This window comes from Euphorbia lathyris, chromosome 7 (assembly GCF_963576675.1).
Source record: "Euphorbia lathyris chromosome 7, ddEupLath1.1, whole genome shotgun sequence".
Taxonomy (NCBI): domain Eukaryota; kingdom Viridiplantae; phylum Streptophyta; class Magnoliopsida; order Malpighiales; family Euphorbiaceae; genus Euphorbia; species Euphorbia lathyris.
Window position 1 is genome coordinate 7,441,084 of NC_088916.1, and position 22,514 is coordinate 7,463,597.

The window sequence follows — 22,514 nt, forward strand, 5'->3', positions numbered from 1 at the left end:
ATATTTGTAACTTAAAGTTTATTCAAACTAGAAAAGGTAATAAATACTTTATTACTTTCATTAATGACAATATCAAATATTGTTATGTATATTTGCTTAAAATCAAAGACGATGCTATAAAGAAATTTATTCGCTATAAACAAGAGGTGGAAAACTAACTTAATAAATAGATAAAGTGGATAGAAGTGATTATGGTGGTGAATATGTTGAATCATTTGGCGAGTTTTGTTTCCAACATGGAATTATTCACGAGGTAACACCATTGTAATCGTACCTTAAAGGAAATGATGAATTCAATGTTAAACAGTTTTGGGTTACCACAGAACATGTGGAGGGAATCACCTTTTAAATAAAGTTCCTTGCAAGAAATTAGACAAGAGAGACACCCCATGAATTATGGACATGAAGGAAACCATCATGTAATTACTTAAAAGTGTGGGGTGTCTTGTTAAAGTAATGGCTCCATTGCCAAAAATAAAGAAAATAGGTCGAAATAGAGTGATTGTATTCTCATCCTTTGCAAAATTGTCTTCGTATCACGAAATCTCAACCTGGTGATCAGTTCGAACTCCAAATCCCCAAATTTGAGTTCAACTCGTTCGATACACATCTCTCTATGTTTTGGGTTTGGGCGAGTAATCTCTATAGTTATTACACCATTACACATGGAAGTAGATAATATTCACATTCTATATCCACCAAATGCCCGAAGCAAGCGATCTTAAACAAATCCATTCGAATTTGCTCTTTACTTTCTTTATTATCTCAATGTCAGCTCTCACCGTGATTGATGCCTTCATATTCAAACTGGAGGGATACTTGAATTTGATGTCTTTAAGACTATCATTAAGAGAATACTCATATCTTTATCTTATTTGAATCGTTAGAAACATCAACCTTCAAAAAAATGGAACTAAGTGTAAGGGAAACAAGAAAACAATACTTTACAGTTCATGAAACTACTTCGCACTGCGAAACAAAAGTAGTTAAATTATACTCTACAGTTGAAGCAACTGTGAAATAGATGAGAGATTGCGACTCCATAGTTTATACAATCCCTTCATGGTTTGTGAAATTGCAAAGGCACTCATGTACTTAGGCCATGTTCTTTATCACTTAATTTCAGTAACAATCAGTTCAGTTCAGTTCAATTCAGTTCAGTTCAGTTCAGTTCAACATTCAGTTTCAGTATTCAGTAATTTATCATTATTTATTATTATTATTATATTATTATTATTTATACTTTATCATTATCTATAAATTAGATAAAAGTCAAAAAATGATAGTTTATTAAAGTATATATCATTTAATAAAAAAAATTAAAACTAAAGTATGCATCCATATTTAAAAATTAGGAATTGCATCCATATTATGAATTGTTTCTAAAATTTACCGAATTTATCAATGTTAGGGATAAAATTGCACCATTTTAGACGTTAAGGGTAAAATTACTTCTGATCCAAAACGTTATTTTTGCACTTTAACCCTTAATTAGAATAAAAAGTTAAGAGTTTATATTCATATGAAAATTTGTATTTAATTTCATAGGATTTAAATTATATGTAAATTTTTGTTTATATGTAATTTGTATTTTTAATTTAAATTAGACTCATTTTTATTTAATTTCATAGGCTTTTATCGAGTCAAGATTTTATCAATCCGAGCTTTTATTTGATATTCAATTTAGTTTTATCTTTAATAATATATTTATTTATTATTGATATTATTAAATTTATTAGAACCATTATTATTATTATAAGTTTATTAATATCCAATATTATCATTAAAATTATTTTAAAGTCTAATATCATCATTATTGTTAAGTTCGGTTAAGTTCAGTTAAGTTCAGTAGCATTCATTTAAATTCAGTTCAGTTCAGTTAAGTATTCAGTAGCATTCAGTTCAGTTCAGTTCAATTCAATTCAGTTCAGTCCAGTTCAGTTCAGTTCAGTTTTTTTCAGCGATAAAGAACAGAGCCTTAAAGTTTTTTCATGACTGCTAAGTTAAATTCCTACTAAGATTTATAACATTCAATCACGCAAAAACATCATAAATAACACTCAATCACGCAAAAAAAAAAAAAAAAAAAAAAACACAAATAACTACTAAACTATAAACCTGAAACCCAATGAATCTTAAATCGCAACAAAACCATCAACCAGTAAAATCTCAACAGAACCTTAAACTAAACCATAAAAATGCAATGGAATTATCACTTGTTTTCTTTCCAACCTTTACCATTGAATTGCAACAAGAAATGACACCAAAATAGCAGCAAAAATCACATGAAATCGCAAAAGAAACGCATTAGAATTCGCTCCGCATAAAAAATGGTTAAGTTATAATATATGTACTAAGGGCATTTGGAAAGCTCACTTTGAATTTATTGTAATTTAAGGTTGGGAATGTATTTTACCCCGAAAATGCTAGTAGTAATCATAATTGAATTGGAACCAAGTCATTTACATTTTTGTCCTCTGCACCCTTAGTAAAACGACATCGTCTTCTTCTTACAGTCCACTCCGTCCTTTCCTTCATCTTTTCCTTTATTCAGTGTTCATTTGCTTCATCATAGCAGGATTCAATTCGTGTTTCGTTCTCCCTTAGATCTTTTCGATCGGACTGTTAAACTTGGTTCTGCAATTCTAATCACTTGTGATTAAGTTCGAATTGACAGGCGACAGCCATGGATGATGACGTTTCGAGCCCGTTTCGGCGAATGTCGAGTCGTACTCGCAAAGTTGCTCCGAAAATGGTAGCAGCCCTTGCAAGCAACGATAATCGAACTCAGGTACTTAGTTACATTTCATTCTCTATTTCTGGAGAAAAAAGGAATTCAATTTTTTTTGTTAATTTCAGGCAGCTCGTGCGCGACTTGAAGCATTGGAAAACGATTATACGGGAATAGAAACCGTGGAAATTAATGACGATGATGAGGCTTCCCTTGATGACGACGACGAAGGTATCTTACATAATGTTCTTTCAATATATATTTTCTTTCATTTCTCATTTCTCATTCTATTCTTCTTCATAGATTTTGCTGTATCCTTTTGCTTATGACTTGCCTCTCAGCTCTGAATCGTGAAATAGTTCACTTCGATTGTTTGTTTCTATTATTGCTTTTCATAATGTTAAGCCTTAAAATTCCACTGAAGAGCTACTTGAAGTTGGTAACAGAGTCAATTATCTGTGATTTTGTTAATCGTTTCTATTATTGCTTTTCATAATGTTAAGCCTTAAAATTCCATTGAAGAGCTACTTGAAGTTGGTAATAGAGTCAACTATCTGTGATTTTCTTCCCAAAGAAATTGCCTCTTCTACCATTCCTATTGTAGGACATTGTTTTGTTATTTTCGCCCTCTGCAACTATTAATATCCGTTTTTCTTACAATAATTTAGTATGTTAGTTTATTGAGAATTTTAACCTATGCCTGGATGGTCTCTGAAGGATGATGTTTGATTCTAAAAATTGGCAGAATGATATCTTTCTGTGTCTCTTAAAGAATTTGTTTTACTGTGTAAGCATTAATCAAGGTAATTCAATGGCTAACTTGTAGAAATCAACGTTGATCATATTGTTTATGTCTGTCCCCTATATATATCTTTAAACCATTCTCTGATATTCCGTTGCAGGGTATCTGCAAAAGAAGCATTCTAAAAGCACAAAACGCAAAACTCGGCAAGCAAAAGCACTTGAGAATGCTAGGAGAGCTCCAAGAAATTTTCTTGAGCTCTTACATGAGGTTAGCTTTAAAATGGTTATTTTTTTTTAATTCTGTTTGAAATTTCTATTTTGGTGTTCTAAAATATTCATCCGCTAAAATCAGGCAAATTTGGAATCTTTGCCTCCTCATGTTCCATCATATTTGAGGGCAGCAGTAGGTCTTCCAAGCTCTACTTGCCGCCGACATTTCTGCACTGTTTGCGGATATGCTTCCAACTATACATGTGTTAGGTGTGGAATGCGTTTTTGTTCACCCCGTTGCCAGCATATACATGATGATACTCGTTGTCAAAAATTTGTTGCTTGATTGGTGTGAGTTTAGCCAGTAGAATTTTTATAGATAAGGTTTGGCCGAAGGATAGAGTCACTGCAGTAGGCTGTAATGTTCAACAAAAACTATCATTGGAAATCAATACATGAACTGAACATACATGGAGCTAAGATCTTAGATGTTGTTTGTCTGTATATTCATCTTAGTGCAGATCCTAAAATATATGCAGTTAGCTTTTAGTTGAATTGTTCTTCATCAAAAAATTTACACATCCCTTTGTGTCACCAAAATAACTGATATTTCTTCCAGTTGTGCACATTTTAAATCATCAGCTTGCTGCATTTTTACTTGAACGGATTTATGAATTTCATATATTTTCTTGTACTTCGCTTTTACATTAAACTAGGGGTGATTAATCAAATAGATCTTTGTGCTCTAGTTTTTTCCAGTTTTGATTGTTTCAAAACACACAATTAGAACAGATGCACCCATGCTTAAGTCCCCAATGATTTTTCTGCATGACCTTTGGCATTTCCAGTATCAAATCACTAGTAGCAGAACATAATTGGAGTGGAGATTTGTACTTGTTACAAATAGGGAAGTGTTTTCTCATTCTGAATTGATTCAGTTACAAACAATCAAAGGGTTTTATACACAAGTTCTAATGCAATCAAATTGAAGTTGTACCATCTTAGACGTAGAAGACTGTAAAAGAAATGCTTGTCTAAGAAATGAATCAGGAACAGGAAATGATAAATTCATAAAAACCATTGTCTAGATGAATCAATTGTATGCCATCACTTATTGGGCATACTAACACTGAGGCAGATCTAGAGGTGGAGGCTGTACAGACTGCAACTTTCCAGCTCCATTTTCAACTAAGAAACACATAGCCAAACCCCAATTAAGATGGTCATCGAGATGACAGTGCAGCAACCAGATTCCTGTTTTGTACAAGATGAGTCAATAGCAGGTAAGATGTTAGTTAATTTGTTTTAAACGAGATTTTTAGTGCATTACCTGGATTATCTGCAACGAATCGAATGGCTACCCAACCTCCAGGAGGGGTTCCTATTGTGTTCCGAATTGGTGGGTCAATGAGATTGAACTTGGCTGGATCTGTTGCTGGGTTGAAGTTTCCAAAACCCATGCCAATTACAGCAAAATTATAACCGTGAAGATGCATTGGATGGTCCTCAGTTGTTACAATGCTGGTATCCTGGAATACAACCTGTACTCTGGAGCCATACTTGAGCTTGTAAAGCTTAGTTGATTTAACAGGTTGCCATAGACCCCTTGGCACTTTGCCTGAGTAATTAAATGGCTGAGGGGGAACTGGTGGGAAATCTGTGGTGAAGACGCCAGGTTGACCTTGATAGTAAGCTTGCATCAAGGAGTTCCTTGTTGGAAGTACAAAAGATGCATTGTTGATACTGGCAGCGAATCGAGTTCCATTTGGACCCTGACAACGCGGACTGTTGGGATTTGTACAGTTGATGAGTCCCAATCCAACAGCGAAAAACAGGTTCTCATCAATCTGAGTGGGGACGTTCACCCTATGAGGACTCCTAAGCTGAGCAGTGAATGCAGTTGATGTGCTCGTATCGTTGTAGGCTGGTAACTGGGGAAAAACGGGTGCTGTAGTCATCTTCCCTTTCTTTGCATTACAAGGAGCAGATTTGTAGTGCAGGATTGCTGTTGTGGTGGTATTATCAAATGCTGCATTCTGTGCAGTGGCATATGCTCGTGCTGCCATATAGTATCGGCCTGGAGGTTGATCAGCGGTCAGGAGAACATTGGTTGTTTGCCCAGGAGCTATCATGATCACTGACGTCGTAAAAGGCTTGGTATAAGCAGCATCAACAGCTACAACAGTTAGCTGGTGATTTGCTACCGTAAAGAAGAGTTCTTGATTCAATGCAGAGTTGATTACTCTTAAGAGAATCGTCTCCCCCGATGCCACAGGGAATATCACAGTTTCTATATAGTCAAAACAATAGTACACTCAACTCAATACTCTGTAAGACAACTTCATTGAACTCTGAAGAAAAGCAAGAAGAATCAGCAAACCTTTGCTGGAACATCTGTAGAGATCTCCTGGTTGTCCATTGATCGTGTATGCATCGGAAACATTTGGCGCTGCTCCGGTGAAAGTTGCCAACTTTAGGACATCCATCGGATTTCTGTCCCACCATTCCCCTATCAATCAATAGTCACAATTACCGGTCAGTTTCCTTTATGGTTTTTCTTTCGGATGTGATCCTAGATTAATTTGGCCCTTCAACTTGGCTCGTTTCGGTAAATTTGTTGCAAATTAAAGTTTGAGCCAAGTTAAAAGTCCAAATTAACTTTATTTGTTGAAATCCTACATAATATCTATTAATAGATTACCAAGAAGAATTGGAATCTCTTTCTTTGGCATGGGAAATGGATATGGAGAACCCAATTTGGGATAAATTATGAGAGCTCCATATACAGTAGCTCTAAGCCATTTACTGTGAGCATGCCACCATAAAGTCCCTTCTTGGTTTTGAATAGTGAACCTATAGGTGTAACTCCTTCCCGGTACAATCGGACACTGAGTAACCATGTCTGGACCATCTGCCCACGGATTCCGAAGTTGTCGTATTCCGTGCCTGCAAAAAATTTGCGGCAACATTGGAGATCATCTCAATATATGGATGCATAATTTTTTGATGCTGATTGTTGCATATGAGCATAATATAGTAATTACCAGTGGAGAGTGATATTATATCGAGCATTGTTTATAGCTTTGATGACAAGAGTATCACCATCTCTCACTTCTAATGTTGGTCCCGGAAATTGCCCATTTACTGTGATTGTGCTATGAGTTCTGCACAGCCTCTTCACTGGTTTGGCTTCAATCTGTTTCAGTTTAAACAAGAATTAGAGCAGAATTATATTAATTTAACTATATATGGACTAATTTGATCATTCAACTTAGTTTGCAGGACCAATTTGTCTCAAAAAAATGAAATATTTGTGTATTTTAAACCAGTTCAAAATGGCATGAAGAACAAATGAAGAGCATCCTTGCTGCATGAAGCTCGAGCAATGGCGGAGCCAGAACCATATACTTAAGGTATCAATGAGCGAAATATATCAAAATTACAGATTTTTTTAGGATTAAGCATCAGCACCGGAAATTTCTGTTTCCGATCAGTGATGTAAAATCCCTCAAATTCTGAATGTAATGAAACTACTGACAGTTTTTATGTCTAGATACATAAATTTCTGTCGGCAATTATAATTTTTTGGGATAACTTACAAATTTAACCCCTATAGTTATTAAGGGATAGCATATTTAACCTTCATTGTAGAAAACAGTTCAATCTTAAGTCTAGCATTTACTAGTTGCTATTTCAAGCCTAATTGACGAAAAATGATTTTTTTTCATCAACGGAAGTTGTACATTATTGGGTGGCCGGAATGTTGGAAATTGAAGAGTAGTCAGAACATAAAATTACACATGAAAAAAATTCATTTTTCGTCTAGACTTGAAATTGTATTAATTGGTAAACTTTAAGATTGCACCGTTTTCTACATGAAGATCAAATATGTGCTCCCTCAATAACCATAGGAGTAAATTTGTACATTATTCCTAATGTTTCCTTTTTATATTCTCCCTGGAGTTGAGGGTGGAAGGACCCTCCGTGACTCCCTATCCCCCGTCCTTGGACTTGTGACTCCCTATCCATCCGTCCCTAGACTCTTTTTATATTCTCCCTGGAGTCGAGGGTTGACCCTCGGTGACTCCCTATCCCTCCATCCTTGGACTTGTGACTCCCTATCCCTCCGTCCCTGGACTCTTTTTATATTCTCCCTGGAGTCGAGGGTCGAAGGACCCTCTGTGACTCCCTATCCCTCCGTCCTTGGACTTGTGACTCCCTATCCATCCATCCCTAGACTCTTTTTATATTCTCCCTGGAGTCGAGGGTCGAAGGACCCTCTGTGACTCCCTATCCCTCCATCCTTGGACTTGTGACTCCTATCCCTCCGTCCCTGGACTCTCGTGTTATTGATTCATGAAAATGAAGCTAGGAAATAAGAGAAAAAAATGATGTACATACCACAAATTCATGATAGTGAGTTTCAGCTTGACAAGTTGCTAATAAGAAACCCAAAATCAAAAGAATTCCAAGAATCAAGAACCTTGAGTTTTGAGACTCCATTGCTCTCATATGTATATAGTTTGACATGTTACATTGAAGAAGATTGAATCTATATATATGGAGCAAAGCGGGAAAAGATGGTATTTTTAAAGAATTATTATGTTTTGCTTTATATTAGCTTTTAAGTCAACAATTACATTCACAATTTAGTGCTAATTAATTAAGTCTAACCATAAAGCGGACTTGGTATAACCACTTGCCCTAACCATTTTACATATTCTATATAGCATATTTGGAAAGCCACATCATTCATGGGTAGTTGAAAACCTTTTAAGGTTGTTATTATTTGAAGAAATTAAGGCTGAGTTCAATTTAGAGTTAGTTCTAAATGACCAATCAATATTTAAAATGTTTGGGGGGTAAATTACACCCATGGCCACTGAATTTTGCCCATTTTCACATTATGGCCACTGAACTTCATTTCTTCCCGGTATGGCCACTGAACTTTACACTTTTTTAACACCGGTGGCCACTCAATTTTAACTAACTTCTCAAAATGATCGTTAGCGACCTCAAAATGAAAATATTCAAGAATTAAAGTTGTTCAGAACGACATTTACCATGAAACCACATTTTTTATTTTCGAAAATCACATCTTTTGGAGCTTTCTCTCTGTAAAAAATCATTTTCTCTCTCCTAACCAAACAACACCTAAATGACCTAAAAATGAAAATTTTCAAGAATTAAAGTTCCTTAGAATATCATTAGCGCTTTGGATTTTTTAGCCGTCAATGGTCGTTTTGAGGCGTTAAGTGGCCACCAGTGTTAAAAAGTGTAAAGTTTAGTGGCCATACCGGGAAGAAATGAAGTTCAGTGGCCATAATGTGAAAATGGGTAAAGTTTAGTGGCCATGGATGTAATTTACCCAATGTTTGGGTTTGGTCTATGTAGCATTGATAGGGGGATAAATTACACCAATAACCATATAGGGTAAATTACACCCATGGCCACTTAACTTTACCCATTTTCACATTATGGTCACTGAACTTCATTTCTTCCCAATATGGCCATTGAACTTTATACTTTTTAACACTGGTTGCCACTCAATTTTAACTAACTTCTCAAAATGACCGTTAACAACCTCAAAATGAAAATATTCAAGAATTAAAGTTGTTCAGAACGACATTTACCATGAACGGACATTTTTTATTTTCGAAAACCATATTTTTTGGAGCTTTCTCTCTCTAAAAAATTCACTTTCTCTCTCATAACTAAACAACACCTAAATGACCTCAAAATAAAAAATTTCAAGAATTAAAGTTCCTTAGAATATTGTTAACGCTTTGGATTTTTTATTTTTAGCCGTCAACCGTCGTTTTGAGGTGTTGAGTGGCACCAGTGTTAAAAAGTGTAAAGTTCAGTGGTCATACCGGGGAGAAATGAAGTTCAATGGCCGTAATATGAAAATGAGTAAAGTTCAGTGGCCATGGATGTAATTTACCCTTTTAATATAATTTAATGGTATAGCTACTGAATTTTATACTTTTTAACACCGTTGACGACTCAATTTTAACTAACTCTTAAAAATGACCGCTAACGATCTCAAAATGAATATTTAAAGAATTAAAGTTGTTTAGAATGATATTTACCATGCAACCACATTTTTTATTTTCCAAAATTATCTTTTTTGGACCTTTCTCTCTCTAAAAATCAACTCTCTCTTTCCTAACTAAACAACACTTAAATGACCTCAAAACGAATTTTTTTACGAATTAAAGTTCCTTAGAATATCATTAACTCTTCAAATTTTTTATTTTGAGACCCTCAACGGTCGTGTTAATGCGTTGAGTGGTCACCGATGATTAAAAGTGTACAGTGGTCATATAATTAAGAATTGAAGTTCAATGGCCATAATATCAAAATGAGTAAAGTTCAGTCGCCGTGGGCGTAATTTATCCCAATATCTTTTGATTAATTTAATCAATTTTTATTACCTTTGAAGTCAGATGTCTTGTTTTTTTTAATATATAGTGTATTGTAATTTTATGTTTTTCTATTAGCTTTCTTTACTTTAAATTGTGTCTATCTATTATTTTGAGTTTTAATTTTTTTTTTTTTAAGAAATTGAGTTTTTTTATAAAAGAAATTTTGAGTTTTAATTAAATAGAGTTTAGGTAATTAATTTAATTATTAATTAGATAAAATTTTAATTAGTTCTATTTTATTGTTTAGATTAAATAATTTAATCTAAACAATAAAATAGAACTAATTAAATTTTTTATCTAAGTTTTATTTCATTGTTTAGATTAGGTTTTATTTGAATTAATTTTATGGTTTTTAATTTATTAGGATTGCATTTAGTTTTACATTTCAACCTTTTTTAATCTTTTTAAATTCAATTATCATTATGTTAGTGATTTAAATGCTTATTAATTAAATTTGAATTTGTAGGTTAAAGATTGTATGTTACGAAGCAACCAATCTCTCATCTTTTAACTCGTGAACAATCAATAATGTAATTTTAGAAGTATTTGGTGCCAATAAAAGTTTGGAAATTACAAATGAGTGGTTATATGTAATAAAGTAAATATGAGTTAATCTTGTTAACCAATCAATAGCTTTCTCCTTCGAATTAGAAAGAGAGCTTAGTTAGATTATATTTTTACTTGTACTTTTATTTTCAAGAGTTTAGTTAGATTTAATTTACATGCACTTTTATTGCGAAGTACTTTATAGTTTTTAAGTTATTTCAATTCAAGTCTTCTTTTATTCAATTAAAAGCTTTCTCTTGTTTCTCGTTTTCGAATAATGCCAAGCGATTTCAATTTACAATTTAAGTTTTTAATTTCAATCATCAAATCAAATATTCATCCGCTTAAACAATAAGAAATTTGATTAAGAGTTAGTACTAACATTCTAGTTTTTGTGGGATTGATCGGTTCTTCCGAATCGTATTACAAGATGCGATAGAGTGTGTTTTTCCGAGCATCACATGATATTAGCGGATTTTTTGATGGTTAGTGTTAACAGACTAATCTTAAAATGACAAAGTCTTTAAAAATAGTATCATATCTTCTTATATTTTTAAAAGTTATCATTAATATATATATATATATATATAACAAAATTACATGTAACCCGAAAACACAACATGAAATCAACATCAACCCGAATAGGTTAATGCGATTGTGATACAAAAGTTTTTGGATTGAGTTTGAATTTACACTTTTTAACACGAACTCGAAAATAACACGACACAAACATGAAATTGTTAGGTCTACTTAGTGGTTCAAAACCAATTTTTACGTATCATCGTTAAACTTTTCAAAATTAAGCTAGATTTGGACTACAAAAGTAAAATTGAGTCGTTTTGAACAAACTTAGAGAAATTTATCGTCTATTATCATATATTAATGAAGATGGAATTTAAAATTAAACACAAACTCAATGAGTTAATTAACCATCTCAGACCTTAATTTTTTTAAAACAGAAAACCGAAACCATCTATAGTAGGGATAGTTCCAACGCCCAGAAGGACCGAAACCATTAATGGTAGGGTGGTTTCGGCAGCTGGGGGGCCTGGGCTCTTCAAGGCCCCCTCTGTCTCCGTCTTTGGTTCTAAATGACCAATCAATGTTTTAAAATGTTTGGGTTTGATTGAGTTGGATTGAGTTGGTTAACATACAGTGGTGTGCAAGAGGAGGAGTTTGCATGTAGGCAAACTTAGCTCCACCATAGGGCTAACTTTGAGAAGACTTTAGCAAGAAGTGATAAATGGAATATATCAATGGCCGTTAGCGAAGGACCCTAAGTTGGTATAAGGACTGTTAGGAATGGATCTCTGCCACCCCATGAGTCAGTTGTTCGTACTAGTTCGAGTTGATCCATCCTCGTCCATTAAAGATTAGGAGGCGCACATAGGAAAGGGAGACGAATGTCTCCATTCTGAAGGACTTTTAAGAACATTATGACTATCGGATCTCATAGTGCGCTCTCTTGTGAGGGTTGAAGTTTGATACATATGAGAACTTTACAGGACAGAATATCTAAGTAGTTTACGTGTATTCACTTATGTTCGACCATACTCTCAGAAGCAAGAATTCACAGGATGCACACAAGGGTGAAATCCCCTCAGTATGGTTGGCTAGCTAAGGGTTTATGAAAGTCTAATCATCGGATATCTTAGGCCGACAGTCCAGACTAATCCAGATTAGAGCCGGGTAGGTCCTTCTTAAGAGGTAAATCTCTTCCAACAAGTATTTTAATCACAATTGCATTCTCATTTTCAGATTCGATCTCTGATTGAATAGTTAAACTAATCCAGTGCCTTAACCCGCAATCCAAAAAGTAGAGATACAAAATCTATTTAAGAACAAATTGTAGTACAAAAACTTAAAAAAATTTACATAGCAAAATATAATTGAGGATAATAATAATAATTATTCTCTCTCATATACTCACACTAGTCTAGTCACTCTTTTACAGTACAAATTGACTTGATAACATACTCAAGAAGTCAGAAATGTATTCAGTTATTTGATTTTATATTAAATAAATTAACTATAAGGTTATGTATATTATATAGTTTTGTTAATTGTTAGCTCAACCATATAGGTGCCTGGAAGCCACATATATGGAACAATCAATTAATAATTACTATATTTTTCTGTTTAAGAGAATACATCATGACATCAAAGTGTTCAAAATTTCAAAATTCAACACCCAGATTTCATATCATATGATCTAAGAAGACATTGAAATTGAGTGAGCTGTAATTTTGGTTTAGGTTTGGTAAGTGCATTGAAAAAGTGGCAATTTATTAATTAGCATACATGTTAATAGCTTAATATTTAAATTAATGTCAAACACTATTGTTGGTCCCGTGAAACGTGATAGTATTAGTTCCAATGGGGGTTAGGAACTATTATAACTTTTTAAACGATAATGCTGACTTATTTTGATGTTTACGGTTTTTTAACTTAGTTTTTAGGTCAGCACCGCTGAGTAGAATTGAGACAGCTTTAGTCAGCTGCTGACTAGAGTTGTTTCTATCGTGAGTTGGGAAGTAACACTTAAGTCAGTTTCCAACTCAACACTCAGATTACACAGCACATCATTCAGATTTACTCAATACAACATATACAGATTATTGTTTTGTTGAGTAATATTAAGCAAGCAGTAAATATATATATATATATATATATATATATATATATATATATATATATATATATCAAAAGATAGAGGGTTAGAGGTTACTCAGCAGACTTATCTTGGTTCGGCCTCTCCGTCTACGTCCAGTCCTCAGAAATCCTTCCGAGCTTTTTGAATCCTCTACTGAGCTCTTTAAAGGTAGAGCACAAACCGTTTACAATAGCAACTGAGTATGCAAGAGTACTGTTCTCTATTCGTCTACTCAATCCTATCTTTATCACTGAGTACTATAACCGAGTACTCAACCTTTCTCTACCACTGAGTACTATAACCGAGTACTCAACCTCTCTTTTCTAACCTTTTACAAATGATAAGAAATTGTTCTTGATACAATAAAGAACACTTTAGATGAATAAATCTCTCTAGACTTTTACACAAAAATAGGAGTTCGGTGTAAGAGCTTGCTTTTTCTTTTCAGACAGCTTCTATTTTGGATTTTCCAAATTAATTGACTTGATGAAGATTTTTGCTTGTCTGTCTTGTATTATGATTCAAGTGTGAAGTGGCATTTTTATAGTGATGTTTGAGGCGTCAATTATTTCCATCCCGACATAGCCGTTGTGGGGAAACGTTCTTCTTTCATCATCACTTGGTCAGCACTTAGTGCCGCAGGCCAATCATGTCTTCTATCTTCGTCAGACGCCAGGTTTGTCATCTTGTAGATGTCAGATGGTCCATGCTCCTTTTCGAAAAGTCTTCCAGACAGATTTCTGTGGCTTCTGAATATTTCAGGAAATGGACAGACTTTGTCTTGCAAGTTGACCGATCATTGATGCTAACCTGACGACCACTCAGCTTGATACAGCGGCTTCGCCTTCAAGCTTTTCTGAAGAAGACATTTTCTTTCTCAAAGCTGAGTTGTATTTATACTCAGCTTTGGCTGTATGACTTGCTCCAGTTGACTTTGGCTTTCTCTTAAGATATTTAATTCCTGTTCTTATTAATCAACTTACTCAACATTGAACAAACTCATTAGCACAATTAAATGAAAGCAATTAAACTTAATTGTGTTGGAATATTTTTATCATGGAGATTTACTTAAATAATTTTGTCAAATCAAAATAATGTGGAAAGGTGTTTCAACAACTATAATATTCGTAATGGGCTTGACTATAATTAAGGGTGCAAACGAGTTTGTCTAGTTTACAAACTGTTCGAGTTCGATTCGGTCAAAGCTCGGATCGATTGGGTTCGGCTCGAGTTCGAGATCGGCTCAAGTATTAATGAGTTCGAGTTTGAGCTTCCTTGCGTTCGACTCGACAACGCGTGACATATATATGTATATATATAGACTCAATACATCAGTTGCCCTCTGAACTTGTCCAAAAAACTTGATTGACCTCTTGAACTTACATACTGTCTTATTAGCCTCCCAAACTTGATTAAAGTGTCGTGTATAAAAATACCATAAAGATGTAAAAAAAATAGATATTTTGTTTTACTTTAAAGACTTAGAATCACGAATTATAATAGACTTTTAAGTTTTTGAGTTTTTTTGATAGATTTAGACAAATTGCAATATATATCACTCTAAGCAAGTACATGAGGCAAATGGATCACTGTAAGCAAATTCGGGAGCCAATATATCATTTTAAACAAATTTAGGTGTCCAATAGGTTATTTTAAGCAAGTTGAGGGGGCTAACAAGACATCATGTAAGTTCAGATGACCAATCAATATTTTTGGACAAGTTCACGGGACTTTTGATGTATTAAGCCTATATATATTATTTATTTTTATTTTTTAATTTAAATGTATTTTTATTTTTTAATTTTTTATTAGATTTTTTTTTTGAAAAAAGAATACTTTATTAACGAATCAACGAATTATCCTTACTTAACTCAAGTTCGAGCCAAGGGGGAATAACAGAAGAACTAAACGGACTAGCATTGGAAATAGCTTGCCTAGCAATGGCATGAGCAACTATATTCGCTAATCTAGGAACAAAAGAGACAGTAAAATCTGGTCTAGAATCAACAAGTTCTCTGATATTAAGAACTATTGAACCAAACTCCGACAAGTTGTCTTGAAAAGAGTTTACACTATCCACCACAAACTTCGCATCCGTTTCGAACCCCACGTTTTGGATACCCAGAGACTTCACCCAAAGAATGCTATAATAAAGAGCAAAAGCTTCTGTCAGCTTAGGTTCAAGCGTCCCCTCCCAGCACCTACTGTACCACCAAAGACACCGACCAGAAGAATCACGCACCGCTGCACCAGCTCCGCACCTCCTTTCTCTTATGAACAATGACGCATCCACGTTACACTTAAAATTTGACGGATCCGGCACAGTCCATCTCGGAATCAGATTGTTCCTAACGGACTGTTGCTGCTGCTGCGGCTCATTCCTAACGGACAAATGTTGCTGTTGCAAAATTACAGCATTCGATTTAGCTGTTTTCGCCATCTTCCATTCTGAAAAAACCACAGCCCTCTAGAAACAGCATCACTCGATGGTAAATGCTTACCTTCCCAAAGCATTTGATTTTTCTGTCCCCAAATGATCCAAAGAACCAATACAATCTTTTCAATCGCCTCCCCCGAGTTGTTCACGCAAATATCTTCAAGGAGCCATTGATCCACTCTTTCCCAATTACCTGTAGGAACAGATAAGCCCGCCGCTCTCCAACATTCAGTTGCAAAAGGGCATTCAATGAACAGATGCCAACCATGCTCAACTTCGTGATCACGCATTAGACAATTTAGCGGAACATCAACGTGCCGGTCCAATAACCTATAGTGAGTAGGGAGACAATTATTTCCCAATTCCCACAAAAAAGTTTTCAGTTTTGGGGGAACTGATAGCTCCCAAACTTTCATCCAACCCGGACTCTGATGATGCACAAGATCATCTTGAACATGATAACCCGACTTTGAAGAATACTGGCCATCTTTAGTAAAGTGCCAAACAAGACGATCATCACACAACTGTAATGGAATTACCATATTACAGATCAGAATTGCTTCCTCTCTATTGAATATATTATAAATTCTTCCCCTATCCCATATCCTTCTACCCTGAATCATCAAGTCCGCCACCTTCAACTCTTCCAAACCCGTAGGACATACCGAATTCGTCTCAAATATCGCATCTCTAACCAGCCAAGGATCAAACCAAACCTTTATCATCTCTCCGGATCCAATTTTCCATCTCAAGCCTTTTTTTCAGCATATCAATAGAGCCCCAGATGCTCCTCCACACATAACTCGGGTTTGAACCCAATTTGGATGTTAGAAACGTATCCCTAGGTAAGTATTTCGCTTTGAAAATCCGACTGACAAGCGCCTGAGGATTATTTATAAACTTCCAACCTTGTTTGCCTAATAAAGAAATATTGAAAATTTGAAGATCTTTAAATCCCAAACCCCCATTATGCTTCTTACTACACAAACGTTTCCAGCTGAACCAATGAATATTTTTAGCTCCATTTTCCTTCGTACCCCACCAAAACGAGTTCATCATTTTTTGAAGGTCATTAGTAACCGAGCGAGGTAAGAGAAATACACTCATGCAAAAGGTTGGTAGAGCTTGTGCAACAGATCTAAGAAGAGTTTCCTTCCCTGCATTTGATAAAAACCTTACAGTCCAGCTACTGAATCTTTGCCTTAAACGCAATTTTAAGAACTCAAAAATTTCACATTTGGATTTTCCAACCAAAGAAGGTAAACCCAAATATTTACCCGTATCCAGAGCCTTATCAACATTAAGAAGGTTACAAATTACAACCCGAGCATCAGATTTGACGTTTGAGCTAAAAAAAATACATGATTTGTTAAGGTTAATAACCTGACCAGATACCTGAGCATACTCCTATAGAATATTTCCCATCACATGGAACTCCTCAACAGTTGCATCAAAAAATAAAAAGCTATCATCAGCAAAAAGAAGATGAGTAACGCTAGGCGCTCCTCTGCATATTCTGCAGCCTGTGATTTTACCCTCAACTTCCGCTTTCTGAATCAACTGTGAAAGGACCTCAACACAGAGAATAAAAAGGTAAGGAGAAAGAGGATCCCCTTGTCTCAGACCCCTACCAGGTTGAAACGGGCCCACAAGCGAGCCATTCACATCAACAGAGTAAGAAACGGTAGAAATGCAGAGCACAATCCAATCAATCCAACAATCACTAAAACCCATTCTACCCATCATAGCCTTAAGGAAACCCCAGTCAACCCTGCCATATGCTTTACTAATATCAATCTTTAAGGCGACATGACCCTTCTGGCCCCTATTTTTCCTTTTCATATAATGCAATGATTCGAAAGCAATAAGCACATTATCAATCAAAGATCTACCAGGCACAAATTCAGATTGACTATCAGAAATCAAATTTGGGAGACAGACCTTTAATCGATTGGCTAAGACCTTTGCAATAATTTTTTATAGAACATTACACAGGGCAATAGGTCGAAACTCAGACATATGGATAGGGTTCTCACATTTTGGAATAAGAACAATGATTGTATCATTCAAATTTGCCGGAAATTCCTTTTTGGTTAACCAACCAACACACGCCTCAAACACCTCCTCTCCAATATAACGCCAAAAATGTTGAAAAAATCCCGGGTTTAGGCCATCAGTGTTGAAACACCTTTCCACAAGATTTTGATTTGACAAAATCATCCATGATTAAGAGGCAATTAAATTTAGATGCTTTGATTTAATTGTACTAATATGTTTGTTAAATCTTGAGTGCAAAAATACATAAAGTAAAAGACAGGACAAAAGTCAGTACAAACGAAGCTGAGTAGAAAGGAACTCAGCATGACAAAATAGAAGCTGAGTGGAGTTAAAATTCAGAAACAACACGAAGCTGACTAAAGCTGAAGACTTCTTCAGGAGCGGTTAAACAAAACGGAGCTGACCTTGAAGGAACTCAGCATGAACCGTGAAACATTCGAAAAGAACAAACAAAGGACAGCATGAAGGACTCGTTCACAAAAAGACAAAGTCTGCAAATCTTCTGCACCAATAATTGGAACCTCGAAGACACCTAAAAGACTAATTCCGAGAGTCATGGGACGTTGGATTATTGAAAACAGATAACTGGCACAAACAAACAAACCAGACGCTAGAAAACAAATCTGACGCCTGAAGAAAACAGAAATTGGGAATGGAGGTACAGACTGAAGCTTTCCAGAAATTGTTCCCCAAAAGAGCCGTTTTGATGTTAACGGTTAGGACAATTCAAAACGATCAAATCTACAGATTTCCTTCTATAAAAGGACAATCGAAAAACATGGATAAACATTGAAGTATAAAAAAGAAAAATACAAGAGAGAAAGTTTCAAAAAAAAAGCACTCAAATACAAAAAGAATCTTACACCGACGTTTCTATTCTATGTGTAAATGCTAGATTGAGTTGTAATCATCTAAAGTGTTCTTTAGTTGAAAAAGGGAACAAGTCTGTGATCAATAGAAATATTGAGAGTGTAAAGCTGAGTGCTTGGTTGTAAGCATTTCAGTAGTAGAGAAATCTAGGTGCTGGGTTGTAGCACTTAGTAGGAGTTGAGTAGAAGAATAGAGGAAGGTACTCTTGCATATTCAACTGCCTTGTAATTGGTTTGTGCTCTACCTTTAAAAGAGCTCAGTATTGGATTCAAAAAGCCCGGAGGACTCTGGGGACTGGACGTAGGCAGAGAGGCCGAACCAGGATAAGTGATACTGAGTAATCTCTGAACTCTCCTTTATATTGTATGTGTTGTTTGCTATTTACTCAGCATATAAATTGCATAAGCTGACCTTGAGTAAATAAGTGATGCTGAGTTAAGAAGCTGACCTCCAAGAGTGTCAATTCTCAACTCATAAGAAAACAACTTTAGTTAACATCTGACTAAAGCTGTCTTCAAACATATCTCACCAAGCTGACTAAAAAGCTAAGTTAATAAACTCTCAAAATAACTTCTGGTCAGATTAATTAAAAACGGGAAAAAGTTATATTAGTTCCTAACCACCCCCCCCTTGGAACTAATTACCAGGGACCAACAAGTGGTATCAGAGCTAAATCTCACTACTCAAAGATTTAACAATCTTGAGCTGATCCCTAAAAATGGGTGAGAATAGCACTCGCTTCCTTCCTGGAAACCAAACAACACAGATACTCCCTGAGGGATTATCAATCACTAGACCACCCCTATTCTTTGGATCAAATTATACATTCTGGAAGAATAGGATGAAGAACTTTATTCAAGCCACAAACATGAGTGCATGGCTTGCAATTGTTCAAGGTCCACATGTGCCATACAAAACTATTAACAATGAGAAAATTGTTAAAAGTGAGGCTAAGTGGACAGAGGATGACCTCAGAAAACTACAAAATAATGCTTCGGCTATAAACATGCTTCACTGTGCATTAGATGCTGCAGAATACAATAAGATTTCAGGTTGCGAGTCAGCACAGGAGATTTGGAAGAACCTTGAAGTAACCTATGAAGGCACAAGCAAAGTTAAGGAGTCTAAAGTCAATCAACATATGAGACTCTACGAGCTGTTTGAGATGAAGGAGAATGAAGACATCTCAGAAATGAACGCAAGGTTCACAAACATTATAAATGAGCTAAAAAGGCTTGGAAAGAACTTCACTGAAGAAGAACAAGTAAAGAAAATTCTGAGAAGTCTGCCCAAGAGCTGGCAAGCAAAGAAAACAGCCGTAGAAAAAGCCCAAGACTTGACTACCTACAAATATGATGAGCTGATCGGATCCTTGCTGACCCATGAAATCTCTATGAAAAACTTTTAAGCCAAAGAGAAAGAAAAATCAGAAGATAAGAAACAAAAATCCCTTGTCATGAAAGCTGACTCAACTGAAGCGGAGTCAACTGATGATGAAGAATTGGCCATGTTCACCAGAAAGATGAAAAAGCTGTACAGGAGAAATGATAGAAATGGCAAAAGATCATTTAGAAGAAATGATAAGTACAAAGCTGAGTCAAGTGACAAGTACAAGAAGGACAGCTCGAAATCTGTCACTTGTTTTGAGTGTCATCAAACCGGGCACATCAAGTCAAGCTGTCCCAACCTCAAGAAAGAGAAGAAGGGAAGCAAAAAGGCTATGGTAGCCACATGGAGTGACAGTGATGAGTCAACATCATCTGAGGCTGAGCAAAATGAAACAGCCAACATATGTTTTATGGCAGATGATGGAGCTGACCAATCCAAATCTGAGCATGCTGACCTTTCTGATGAAACTGACCAAGAGAATCACAACAATGAGGTAACATCTTTACTTTTGCTTAGAAATGAAATGGTAAATGCCCTGAGTGACTTATATACACTAACCAAGAAGTGTAACAAAAAGATTAAGGCACTCAGCAGGCGCTGTGATGAGATTGAAGAGGTCAAGCTGAGTGACCTCCGATATCTTCTCCAGGCCAACTCTGACTTGCATACCAATATGCAAATCTTACATAAGTTTGTCACGGAGGTTCAATCTGAGTCAAAGAAACTTAGAAAGGATATCACAACATTACAAAGTCAAGGGAATGGCTCAAACAGAAATAAAGCCCATGCTGAGTACGCAAATAATAGTCAGCATAAGCAAGTCACTCAATGTGAATGTTGTGGAAAAAGGGGACACACAAAGGATGTGTGTTGGCACAACAGGCGGACTGTCCAATGTGACTTCTGCGGAAGAAAAGGGCATACTACAAAAGTATGTTGGCATGCCCAACACAATAATGCTGACCATACTCAGTTCAACCCATAAAGGGTACCCTTTTGTGACTTCTGTGGTAAACCAGGCCACACCATAAAAGTATCCCGTCACAAGTTAAAATATGACTTTGCACCTGTCTATACTAACAAGAAAGGACCCAAAAGGAATTGGGTACCTAAAAATGAATAGTTTGAACTGCAGGTCAGCTTGACATGAGTGGAAAAGTCAAAACTATGGTATATAGACAGCGCATGCTCAAGGCATATGACAGGTGATGAAACTCAGTTCATCACACTAGAGCTTAAACGAGGTGGAAGTGTAAGCTTTGGAGACAACAAGAAGGGTAAGATAGTCGGCTCAGGTACGATCGGAAGTAACCCAACCATTGAGTCTGTCTCCTTAGTCAAAGGTCTCAAATACAATCTGCTGAGTGTAGTTCAGCTTTGCAAGAGCGGAAGAAGGGTTGTATTTGATGATACTAAGTGTCAAATACTCGAGGGAAATACAAATGAATTAATTCTAACTGCCCCTCGTGTAGAAAATGTATATATGTTAAACTTGGAAAAACAGTTTTCTAAAAATATATGCTTAGTGTCTAAAGAGGACAACTCCTGGCTATGACATAGAAGACTTGGGCATGTCAGCATGGACCTTCTTGCCAAATTAGCTAGAAAGCAATTAGTTGAGGGATTACCCAAATTAAAGTTTGAAAAAGATCAACTATGTAAAGCCTGTCAGCAGGGCAAACAAACTAAAAAGTCATTTCATAGCAAAAATATCATCTCAACCAAAAGGCCGTTGGAATTACTACACCTGGATCTTTTCGGACCTATCCAGCCACTCAGCTTGGGAGGTAAGAAATTTTCTTTGGTTATTGTAGATGATTTCTCTCGGTACACTTGGATCATCTTGCTGAGCAGCAAGGATGAAACCTTTGAGATGTTCATCACATTGATCAAAAAGCTTGAAAATGACAAAGACCTAAAAGTAGCTCACATTAGAAGTGACAATGGTGGAGAATTCAAAAACCAACAGTTTGATGAATTCTGTGAAACCTGTGGTATTGACCACAACTTCTCTGCTCCTAGAACACCTCAACAAAATGGGGTTGTTGAAAGGAAAAATAGAACTATTGTCGAAATAGCTAGGACAATGCTGAGTGAAAATAGGCTTCCAAAGTACTTCTGGGGTGAAGCTGTTCACACGGCATGTTATATACTGAATAGGGCTCTAGTCAGACCTATACTCAAGAAAACCCCATATGAACTTTGGAAAGGTCGAAAGCCCAACATTGGATACTTTCGTGCCTTTGGGTGTAAATGTTTTATACTCAATACAAAAGACAATCTTACTAAATTTGATGCTAAAGCTGATGAGGCGATCTTTTTAGGGTACTCAACAAACAGTAAAGCATATAGAGTATTTAATAAAAGAACCAGGATTGTAGAAGAGTCTGTACATGTTGAGTTCGATGAAACTAACCCTACAGGTAAGTCAGCTCAGCCTGAAGAAGA

General features: G+C 35.7%; 2 protein-coding genes across 2 annotated transcripts; one reads left to right on the plus strand and one right to left on the minus strand.

The window, feature by feature from the left end:
- Positions 1-2,525: 2,525 nt before the first annotated feature.
- On the plus strand, positions 2,526-4,240 carry LOC136200547 (SWR1 complex subunit 6). The gene is made up of 4 exons (XM_065990916.1): positions 2,526-2,791; positions 2,860-2,962; positions 3,634-3,743; positions 3,828-4,240. Exons 1-4 carry the CDS (start codon positions 2,687-2,689, stop codon positions 4,029-4,031), a joined length of 522 nt encoding a protein of 173 aa, XP_065846988.1. The 5' UTR covers positions 2,526-2,686; the 3' UTR covers positions 4,032-4,240.
- A 568-nt stretch (positions 4,241-4,808) lies between these two features.
- Positions 4,809-8,472, minus strand: LOC136200548 (laccase-3). The gene is made up of 6 exons (XM_065990918.1): positions 8,087-8,472; positions 6,730-6,881; positions 6,387-6,631; positions 6,066-6,194; positions 5,016-5,975; positions 4,809-4,939 (listed from the first exon to the last, which is right to left on the minus strand). Exons 1-6 carry the CDS (start codon positions 8,213-8,215, stop codon positions 4,809-4,811), a joined length of 1,746 nt encoding a protein of 581 aa, XP_065846990.1. The 5' UTR covers positions 8,216-8,472.
- Positions 8,473-22,514: the final 14,042 nt, after the last annotated feature.

What these genes read in the sequence shown, in the direction of transcription:
- LOC136200547 (XM_065990916.1), top strand. Translation starts at nt 2,687, where the DNA reads ATGGATGATGACGTTTCGAGCCCGTTTCGGCGAATGTCGAGTCGTACT. An exon ending in CCTTGATGACGACGACGAAG is followed by an intron (nt 2,963 to 3,633) that starts GTATCTTACATA and finishes ATTCCGTTGCAG; the next exon opens with GGTATCTGCAAAAGAAGCAT. An exon ending in TTCTTGAGCTCTTACATGAG is followed by an intron (nt 3,744 to 3,827) that starts GTTAGCTTTAAA and finishes CGCTAAAATCAG; the next exon opens with GCAAATTTGGAATCTTTGCC.
- LOC136200548 (XM_065990918.1), bottom strand. Translation starts at nt 8,215, where the DNA reads ATGTCAAACTATATACATATGAGAGCAATGGAGTCTCAAAACTCAAGG. An exon ending in CTACAGATGTTCCAGCAAAG is followed by an intron (nt 5,976 to 6,065) that starts GTTTGCTGATTC and finishes TTGACTATATAG; the next exon opens with AAACTGTGATATTCCCTGTG. An exon ending in ATTCGTTGCAGATAATCCAG is followed by an intron (nt 4,940 to 5,015) that starts GTAATGCACTAA and finishes TGTACAAAACAG; the next exon opens with GAATCTGGTTGCTGCACTGT.